The sequence below is a fragment of the Cnephaeus nilssonii genome, assembly GCF_951640355.1.
Source record: "Cnephaeus nilssonii genome assembly, chromosome: 6".
Classification (NCBI taxonomy): Eukaryota; Metazoa; Chordata; class Mammalia; order Chiroptera; family Vespertilionidae; genus Cnephaeus; species Cnephaeus nilssonii.
In genome coordinates, this window is record NC_137077.1 from 70,656,784 (window position 1) to 70,667,956 (window position 11,173).

The 11,173-nt window shown below is 40.0% G+C and overlaps 1 protein-coding gene across 2 annotated transcripts in view; it reads left to right on the forward strand.

The window, feature by feature from the left end:
- The window catches only part of ZDHHC17 (zDHHC palmitoyltransferase 17), an 87,954-nt gene extending 77,700 nt beyond the window's left edge, over positions 1-10,254 (forward strand). For both annotated transcript variants that reach the window (XM_079773464.1, XM_079773465.1), the window contains 3 exons: positions 357-514; positions 1,459-1,553; positions 7,409-10,254. In XM_079773464.1, coding sequence (XP_079629590.1) covers positions 357-514; positions 1,459-1,553; positions 7,409-7,547 — 392 coding nt within the window. In that variant the 3' untranslated portion in view covers positions 7,548-10,254. The remainder of the gene's footprint in view (positions 1-356; positions 515-1,458; positions 1,554-7,408) is intronic.
- Positions 10,255-11,173: the final 919 nt, after the last annotated feature.

Sequence of the window (11,173 nt, forward strand, 5' to 3'; positions counted from 1 at the left end):
TAGGCTCTTAGATCATGCTTTTTGTTTTGGGTTTCTTTTAAGGGGGGGGCAGCGGTTTTTTATTTTAAGCCTCATGCAAGGTTATGTTTATTGTGTTGGCTTGTGCTTTTTTGAGAGAGAGAGAGAGATCAGTTACCTTCTGTATGCACCCCATCTGGGGACCAAACCCACGACTTTGGCATGTAACCTGACTAAGAATCAAACCTGCAACCTTTTTGGTGTATGGGACATTGCTCCAACCAACTGAGCCACCTGGCCAGGGCTTGGATCATGTTTTTTAAGTGGTGCCTACCACAAATGTCTACACAGGTGCTTGGGTGATTATTGAGTAAATGTGAGTACTTTTCTGATTTTAGACTGGGGACTCCACTGTGAGACCACTTACACCAAGGATGGATTTTGGACATATATTACTCAAATTGCCACATGTTCACCTTGGATGTTTTGGATGTTTCTGAACAGTGTTTTTCATTTCATGTGGGTGGCTGTATTACTCATGTGTCAGATGTACCAGGTACGTGCCAAGTGCATTATTTGTTCTTTAGTGTACTAATTGAAAACTCTTAAAAATTCACTTCTTGCTTAAAAGATAATAATATATTCTCTTTCCACTCACTCTTACATTTCAAAGAATACAATTTTAATTTACTTTTTCTTTGTACTTTTCTTCTCCTTTCCTCCCTCTTCTTATTTTATGAACTTTTGACTTTGAATACTACTCTTCACAGAACTTTTTATTTCTGTTTTTCCTGATTCAAATACATCCAATTGGATATAATTGTAAGCTTAGATTGCTGATGCCATTAAATTTGTGTTCATTTTAATAATAATGTTTTATTACTGACAAATAATCAATATTTATTTGTCTTTTATTAAATTAAGTATTTTTATTTTTATTTTATTTTTTAAATTTAATAAATCTTTATTTTTCAGATTATTACAATAGTTTCTCCTTTTTCTCCCTATAGCTCCCCTCCACCCTGTTCCCACCCCACCCTCTGCCCTTACCTCCCCTGCACTGTCCTCATCCATAGGTGTACAATTTTTGTCCAGTCTCTTCCTGCACCCCCATACCTCTTTCCCCCTGAGAATGATCAGTCCACTCCCTTTCTATGCCCCTAATTCTATTATATACACCAGTTCATTCTGTCCCTCAGATAAATTAAGTATTTTTTTAAAAAGCTTATTCTTAAAGGGGCTGATTGAGGTGGTCTGTGTACCTAGTGTCCATCTCTACATGCGCACAATGCCAAGTAACCTGTTCTTAAATATATTCCCCATTTTATGAGCTATTTTTCATGGAGTCAAAATGATATTTTGTGAACTAGCTTGATATTCTCCTAATTGAAAACCAAAAGCAGACTTCATCATATTTCTCTCCATCCTACCTTGAGAGTTCATTAACTTATTTACATTAAATACTCAGAGAATTAATGGCTTTCTTTCCTTCTCTCTTAGATATCATGTTTAGGTATTACTACAAATGAAAGAATGAATGCCAGAAGATACAAGCACTTTAAAGTCACAACAACATCTATTGAAAGCCCATTCAAGTACGTACATGCTTATAAATTTAATATTTTTCCTTGGCATATAAATTTCCTTACTAAACCAAACTCAGCAATTATCACGTGAATACATCAGAGAGAAGTGTTTTCTTTATTTATGGCAATAGGATATCAAATATGAAATGTTTCTTTTACTTAGAAATATGTAAAATAGTTTATAAATCCTACTAAATTTTAGATTCAGCCACACATAGCTTAATTAGTTTATCATAACTTTAGAATTTATCACATTAACTGTTTATAAATTTGTGGTACTCTTTTTTTTCCTTAATTGCACAATTCAAACTTTATTGACCTATTAACATAAGTATTTGATTTTTAATCTTTCCATCAATTTATAAATTTTCATTAGAAAATGAATGTATCCAGAGAAATGAAATAAGATTTTGAAAATACAATCAATTGAAGTTTATATTTAGGGAAATTCCCCATGCTCTAAGACAATAACTTTTCAGTACAAGTTATGTATTTTATTTACCCTCTGATTGAGACAAAAATTCCCACATGTCTTATCTTTTTAAATTGAGGTATAATTGGCATGTAACATTATAGTAGTTTTAGGTGTACAACATAATTTGATATTTGTATACATTGAAAAATAATCACAGGAGTCTAGTTAACATCTGTCAACATACATAGTTAAAAATTTTTTTTTTATGAGAACGTTTAAGATCTACTCTCTTATCATCTTTCAAATGTGCAATACAATATTATTAACTACTAGAGGCCGGGTGCATGAAATTCATGCATGGGTAGGGTCCCTAGACCTGGCCGGTGATCAGGGCTGATCAGGTTTCCCGCCACCCCACCTCCTCCTTCCCTTGCTCCCTCAGTGCCCCGCCGCCGCTGCTGGTCGCCTGCCATGTTTTGTGCCACCCCCTGGTGGTCAGCGCACATCATAGCGAGCAATCGAATTCCCAGTCTTCCGGTCAAACTCCTGATGGGACAATTTGCATATTAGCCTTTTATTATATAGGATAGTCACCATGTTGTACAGTATACCAGGACTTACTTCTTTTATAACTGAATTTTGTACCTTTTGAGGAATCCTCTTTACACATTTCAACCATCCTGCCACCCTTTACTTCTGGCAACCACCAAACTGTTCTCTTTTTATGAGCTTGGGCTTTGTTTGTTTGTTTGTTTATTCATTTGTTCGTTTGGATTCCACATATAAGTGATAGCATATGGTATTTGTTTTTCTCTGTATGCACCACTTTTTTTATTCACTCATCCATCAATGGACACCTAAGTTGTTTCCATATCTTGGCTATTGTAAATAATGCTGCAATAAACATGGAGGTGCATTTATCTTTTCAAGTTAGTGTTTTTGTTTTCTTTGGATAAATACCCAGAAGTGGAATTGCTTGGTTATATTGTAGTTCTATCTTTAAATTTTTGAGGAAACTCCATACTATTTTTCATAGTGGCTGCACTAATTTACAATCTCACCATTTCCTCACCAGCACTTGTTACTGTTAAGTCTTTTTTTTTTATAATAGTCATTCTAAAAGGTGTGAATTTTATCTTATTTGTGCATTTCTTTGATGAGTAGTGATGTTGAACATCTTTTCATGTCATGTACCTTTTAGCCATTTGTGTGCCTTTGGAAAAATGTCTATTCAGATCTTCTGCCCATTTTTTAATCGGATTGTTTGCTTTTTTGCTATTGAGTTGTAAGATTTTGTTATATATTTTGGATAGTAATCCCTTAGCAGATCTATGATTTGTAAATATTTTCTATTCAGTAGGTTGCCTTTTCATTTTATTGATGGTTTTCTTTTATGTGCAGAAGCATTTTAGTTTGATGTAGTTCCACTTGTTTATTTTTGCTTTTGCATTTGGTGTCAGATTCAAAAATTCATCGCCAAGACTGATGTCAAGGAGCTCACTTGCCTGTTTGCTTCTAGGAGTTTTATGGTTTTAGGTCTTATTTTTTTAATTCATTTTAGGTTAATTTCCATGTTAATGGTGTAAGATGGTCCAGTTTATTCTTTACATGTGCTATCCACTTTTTCCAACCCCATTTATTGAAGAGACTGTCCTGTTCCTTATATATACATTTTAAAAATGAATTCATTTTGATACCAAGAAATAGTAGTTTCTTAATTATATGAAATATTTAAAACTTGGAGTTTTATTCAAGCTACTTGCCTACCACCTGGAAGCTTTTGCAGTGCTATTAACTATTGTATGCTTCTGGGAAGCAAACAAGCCTATAACTAAGGACAAAAAATAAGACAGGCAATTAGGTAGTTTTCAGAACTCTCCTTTAGGCACAATACTATCTAATAAAAGAGTAATATGCAGATTAACCATCACTCCGCTATACCCACAAGCCACGCCCACCAGCCAATTAGGAGCGAATATGCAAATAAACACAACCAAGATGGCTACGGCCACAGAGAGCAGGAGGAAGGCTTGGGTTTCCATGGCAATGGAGGAAGCCAAGCTTTCTGCCTGCCCTTGCCGGCCTAGGCCTCCACTCAAGTCTATTAAGTTTCAATGATAGAAGATACATAAATCCAAACAGAAATGGCGGCAGCCACAGAGCTGAAAAGAGCAGGAGGCTAGGGTTGCCCCCGGCGATGGAGGGAGCCAAGCTTTCCACACACCCTGGCCGGCCCAGGCCTCCGCTTAAGGCTACAAAGTTTCAATTATAGAAGATAAATAAATCCCAACAGAAATGGCTGCCTACACGGAGCAAGCAGAAGGCTTGGCTCCGCTCCAGGCTACAAAGTTTCAATTGTAGAAGATAAATAAACCCCAGATACCAGGGCCTCCGCTTGGGTCGCCACGGGGCGTGGCCGGCCTGCAAACCACCACAGGCCCCTTGCCCAGGCCGCCCCACACCCCAAGGGAACCCCCACCCTGATCCGGGACATCCTTCAGAGAAAATCAGCCGGCCCCCACCCATGCACCAGGCCTCTATCCTATCTAATAAAAGAGTAATATGCAAATTGACCATCACTCCAACACAAGATGGCTGCCCCCATGTGGTCAAAGATCCTGCCCCCATGTGGACACAAGATGGCCAGCAAGGGAGGGCAGTTGGGAGGGACCATGCTTGCAAGGGAGGGCAGTTGGGGGGTGATCAAGCCTCCAGGGGAGGGTAGTTGGGGGGGACCAGGCCTGCAGGGGAGGGCAGTTAGGGGCAAACAGGCTGGCAGGGGAGCAGTTAGGCATCAATCAGGCTGGCAGGGGAGTGGTTAGGGGGTGATCAGGCTGGCAGGCAGAAGCGGTTAGGGGCAATCAGGAAGGCAGGAAGGTGAACAGTTGGGAGCCAGCAGTCCTGGATTGTGAGAGGGATGTCCGACTGCCCGTTTAGGTCCGATCCCTGGGATCGGGCCTAACTGGGCAGTCAGACATCCGTCGAGGGGTCCCAGATTGGAGAGGGTGCAGGCTGGGCTGAGGGACACACCACCCCCCATGCACGAATTTCGTGCACCGGGCCTCTAGTCCTATATAATAAAAGGCTAATATGCAAATAGACCAAACGGCAGAACAACCGGTTGCTGTGACATGCGCTGACCACCAGGGGTGCGTGCGGAACATGGCGGGCATCAGCAGCAGGTGGCAGAGCATGGAACATAGTGGGCATCAACTGCAGCAGAATGGTGGAAAAGGTGAGCGGGGGCGCCAGACCAAGGCAGGGCACCCATGGCTGTCATCAGGGCGAGCCTCTGGTGGTTACTGAAAATTCTTTGCACCCACGTGCTGCAGTCCCACCCATTGCTCAGACCTGCTGCTGGTGCTGGCCCTGCTTGCACCTGCTCTTGGCGCCATCAGCAGGTGCAAGTAGCGGCTGCCGGCTCCAATTGCCCCTGAGGGCTTTTCCACCTCCCTCTGCTCCTGAGGGACCATCAGAGCTAGCAGCCACCACTCTCACCCATTGACGGCGCCAGCCCCGCTTGCACCCACTGCTGGCATCAGCCCCAGTCGCTCCACGCCAGCGGGTGCAAACAGGGCCGGCGCCATCAGTGCATGGGAGTGATGGCAGGAGCGGGGCTGCTGGCAGACAGGGGACTGGGGGCCGCAGTGGGAGGGGCTGGACCGGGTCGTGGAGCATGGGCCAAGACCCGCCCCTGTGCCCACCACAGCCTTGCAGCCCAGTTCCTTTCAAGGTGCATGAATTTGTGCACTGGGCTCCTGGTAGTTATATGAGAGGGGAAGCAGACTGCTTTTCCAAAGGTGTTGTCAAAGTTCTAAAATTCCCTGAACTTACTTGGACCCTTTTTTGAATTGTTATATTATGTACATTACCAAATTCATGCTATTTTTATTTATTTTGTCTTTTATTTTCTCAATTTTGGATGTAGTTTGTCTTCTTGCCAAAGAACCACCAATCAAGGACAGGTTTTATAAAAAAAACTAGAGGCCCGGTGCACGAAATTCGTGCACAGGGGGTGTGTGGTTTCCCTCAGCCCAGCCTACATCCTCTCCAATCTGGGACCCCTCGACGGATGTCCGACTGCCCGTTTAGGCCCGGTGGGATCGGGCCTAAACGGGCAGTCGGACATCCCTCTCACAATCCAGGACTGCTGGTTCCCAACTGCTCGCCTGCCTGCCTTCCTGATTGCCCCTAACCGCTTCTGCCTGCCAGCCTGATCACCCCCTAACCACTCCCCTGCCAGCCTGATTGATGTCTAACTGCTCCCCTGCCAGCCTATGTGCCCCCAACTTCCCTCCTCTGCCGGCCTGGTCACCCCTAACTGCCCTACCCTGCAGGCTTGATCACCCCCAACTGCCCTCCCTTGCAGGCCTGGTCCCTCCCAACTGCCCTCCCCTGCTGGCCATCTTGTGGCGGCCATCTTAGTGTTTACATGGGGCAGGATCTTTGACCACATGGGGGCAGCCATCTTATGTGTTGGAGTGAGTGATGGTCAATCTGCATATTACTTTTATTAGATAGGATAGAGGCCTGGTGCATGGGTGGGGGCCAGCTGGTTTGCCCTGAAGGGTGTCCTGGATCAGGGTGGGGTTTCCCTTGGGGCATGGGGCGGCCTGGTCAAGGGGCCTGTGGTGCTTTGCAAGGTGGCCACGCCCCCTGGCGACCCAAGCGGAGTCCCTGGTATCTGGGATTTATTTATCTTCTACAATTGAAACTTTGTAGCCTGGAGCGGAGCCAAGCCTTCTGCTCGCTCTGTGGCCACAGCCATTTCTGTTGGGATTTATTTATCTTCTATAATTAAAATTCTGTAGCCTTAAGCAGAGGCAAAGGCAGGCCAGGGCAGGCAGAAAGCTGGGCTTCCTCCATCGCCGACGGCAACCCTAGCCTCCTGCTCTCTCCAGGTCCGTGGCTGTCACCATTTCTGTTGGGATTTATTTATCTTCTATAATTAAAACTTTGTAGCCTTAAGCGGAGGCCTGGGCCGGCCAGGGTGTGTGGAAAGCTTGCCTTCCTCCATCACCGGGGAAATCCAAGCCTCCCTCCTGCTCTCTCTGTGGCCATAGCCATCTTATTTGGGTTAATTTGCATACTCGCTCCTGATTGGCTGGTGGGCGTAGCGGAGTGATGGTTAATTTGCATATTACTCTTTTATTAGATAGGATTACATGACAAGAATGAAATGCAAATTTGAATAACTTTAAAATGTAAGTGTGCAACCCATTAAATTAGCACACAAGAGAAAAGAAAAACCAGGGTTGGCCAAGCTATGAAGAAACATGAATGCACATATATTTTATTGAGCTATAAATATTGAAAAAACAGGTTCTTTCTGGCAAGTAACTTGAGTTTTTAAATTTAGAAAAAAAATATTTACCACCAAAATTATATTAAACTCATATATTAAATCATTATACTAATACTTTTTTTCTTTTTCGGGTTTTTTTTTTAGCCATGGATGTGTAAGGAATATTATAGACTTCTTTGAATTTCGATGCTGTGGCCTCTTTCGTCCTGTTATCGTGGACTGGACAAGGCAGTATACAATAGAATATGACCAAATATCAGGATCTGGGTACCAGCTCGTGTAGCAGCATCTTTATCTTATGAAGCATATTGCTAAGTGGTGCCTGAAAATGTGTCTGTCCGTGTCTCTCTCACACTCGAATCCACATCCTTTGAACAAGAGCATGTTGTATGTGGGGCTAACAGTGAATTTTACAGTCTTTTTTTCCAACACTTTTATTAACAAAGGTAAATATGGACAGAACACACTGCCACTTCCGGGAAGAGTAAAGATCTTAAAAAGAATTTTAATGTGGGAATTCACAACATACTCAACATTTTGGTTTTGTTCTCATAACACTTTTCACACAAAAAAAGTGAACTTATTCTGTTGACAGATACTAATCAGAAATGTTTGAGTCTTGCTAAAACGAAATTTATGGTATACAGCTAAATTTTATGGTACAATCTACTAATAGTATTGCAGTTAATTCCACGAGAGTTGTCTTAAATTGATTCAAACTAGTGTTATGTACGTTTTAGAATGTACATGTTTATACTGTGATGAAAATCATGTGGTTTTATTAGGGATCCTCTCTAATGTGTCTTCAAAGGCACAAGAAAATAATGTTCACCAAAAAAAAAAAAATGTGCTAACAATATTATATTGCTATCAGCTCTTGCAGTGCTGATATATTTCTGGTTTAGTAAATCATCTGTAGTAACCTTACTGTGAGGTTTTATGGTCTGATAACAAAAAACTTGCATGAGTATAGTAAGTCATGCCATTTTGTTCAAGCTTAAAAGCCCTACTAAGTGCATGATACACCTCATAGAATGTATTCTAGTACCTACTATCCAGTAAAGCATAAATTAGAATTTAATTTGATGTGCACACAATCTACTTTTTAAGAGTTAAGGTATTTTCAAGAAAATGCAGAATAAGTTAATGCTAAATTCTCACTAATAGATAAGTGAATTTACTTTTAAAATTCTGAGCTGCAAAATAAAGACAAAATGATGGAGTTTAGCTAAAGATGGAGCATGATCTCTGTACATAGCACATCTGAATAAAAGAAAAGCTAATGATATATTCTGGTTTTAAAAATATGACCTATCAGAAAGAATTTAATCCCCAAGTTTATTTGAGTTTTTTCAGTATTGATTGTTTTGAAATTTGTTAATGCCATCTGGATTTCAAAAAAGATTTTCTTATATTGTTAAACGTGATGCACTGATCAATTTTTGTTGCAGCATTTTCATACTCACGATGAGCTATCAGTCACTGCTTCCATAAATATTGTTTACAGAGTGAGACTTGCTGTAGTCCTCTTAAGTGCTGTAGCATACTGTGGTTCGAGCAACCTGTGGGAAACCTGTGAGAGGGAATGGGCTCGGGGAGGGTGGGAAAAGGGTGGTCAGACTAATGACAGATCCTAGGCCAGTGTAAAGATTGTGTATCTGTATATAAATAATTTATCAAATAGTTTTCTCTTTGTGTCTGTGTGTTAGTTGTTTAAAGCTGCTCATTTCATTTTATCCAACCAAAAGAAAAGGAAGATAACTAATGAGCTTCTAGTGATGTTTCATATTGCTGTTAATAGGCATTATACCTTGCAAGTTCACTGCATGTCTGATGCTTGGTAAAATTAGTATTCCCTGTACAATGCAGATTACAGGTATTAAAGCAATCTAGTGGTATACCCGCCGCCCCTTGCCTTAGTAAGAGGAGCAGTGAAAATGTATATAGTTGATGTTCAGTATTTCCAAATACTGTTTTTATATAGTTCCTTTGACCATAAGTCACACATCAGAAAGATTACTCTTAGTGTGTTTGTGAGTGTTTAAAGATTAGAAAATTGGCATACGTACTTTATTTTGAAAAGGGAAGAGATGGTTGTGGGGTGGCAATAGCATTGTGCCATTTTTGTCAGAGTGTAAAAAACTGGTCAATTTACAAATGTCTCTGCTAGTTTTGACTACTAATTGGGGCAAATTTTAGATAATTTTTTTATTTCACAATTATTTATAAAAGCCTAGAATTTGTTTTAATTTTTTGTATTTTGAGCCACTTCACATGAAGACTCGGTTACAGTTTTTATTGAATACATTTTTATTAACAGTAAATACTATGGTGATTTTCTAATTTGGATAAGAGTGTTGCTACCATGTTTTTTCTTTGTGGTACAATATTCTTGTCAGTGCAAGAGATGTCTTTCAGTTAAATAGAAAAACCCTCTAGATATATAATTACATGGAAAATATTAGCAATGTTAACTAGTACTAACCATCTCATAATACCAGTGAAATCTAGAACTCAGAAATGGTCAGATGGTCAGGAGCCAACTGTGCAGCATTGCGCCCTCTGTTTAATTATTTCATAGGTCTTGTATGTGGAACCAGCTTAACCCAGTTCTAAACTTGTGTATGAAGGTGACCCTTTGGGAAGTAGTTCATATCAGCTTAATTGGGTACATTTAACAAATAGGAACTTATTTCTCAGCTCTGAACATGAACTTCTTCTTTGGAGTTTTTTTTCCTTCATATTTTTGTTGTTCCCAGGAATTTGTTTGAAATATTAGAAGGCATAAAACAACATCATTATAATTAAGCTATTGATATTTTTATTTTATATTTTCTTTATTTATAACTGTGCCAAGTATTATTTTGCTACTTACCGTGTTACTCTGTGGAAAGGAAAACCTGTAAAGTGTTTAATAAATTAGCTCTCCTCACATAAATTAAATCTGTCAAAATTTTTAAAATATTAATCAGAATAAATATTGACTCTTAGGTGTGTGCTTGCTTATTTCACTTGATTCACTTCAAGAAATTGATGAAACACTAGTAGTGGTACCTATAATGTGAATAGATTATTCTATATATTTATATCGAGTCAACTAGGATTCAAGTTGCAAGATTAGAAATTGGTTAAAGTAAAGGGTGGTAGTAGTATTCTAAAAAAAGCTCCACAATTTTATGTGTATATGTGTGTGTAATTATTATTTTTTAATAAAGAAAATAAAGTTTTCTATAAGAATCTTAGGTTATATGGACTTAGTAGGATCCTCTGGGACTATATGAATCTCCAAGTTTTAAATATAAGTATATTTAAGAGATTTTTAAAAATATATTTTTCTTGATTTCAGAGAGGAAGAGAGAAAGAGAGAAATAGAAACATCAATAATGAGAAACACTGATCGGCTGCCTCTTACACACCCCCGACAGAGGATTGAGCCCGCTTGACTGGGAATCAAACCCACACACTTTTTGGTGCACGGAATGAGGCCCGACCAACTGAACCACATCAGCCCAAATGGATAGTTTTTAAAATAAAAATATGTATTTGCCACGTAGCACTTTAATATCACACTTGGATTACTTGGGTGCTACCCTGTCAATTTGCATCCAAATGATGAAAGTAATTCTTCCCAGAACAGTCTGCCCAAAGCCAAATTCCCTTCTCCATTCCTGAAACCAGTGGAAGCTGTTTACAGTTTCAGAGTAGCTGTTTTGCCATGACTCCAGTTTAAGAATAATTTTAATTATTATGAATGGATATCGAATTTAGCAAGAAGTCTCAAATTACCAGGCACCTGGCAACTTCACATAGAATATTTTTTCTAGGATATTATTAGCATCTCCAACACAATTTGGGAAACAGTAAGTGTGGGAAATGTTGCCTCTGTGTAGGGACGTTTATTATATAAAA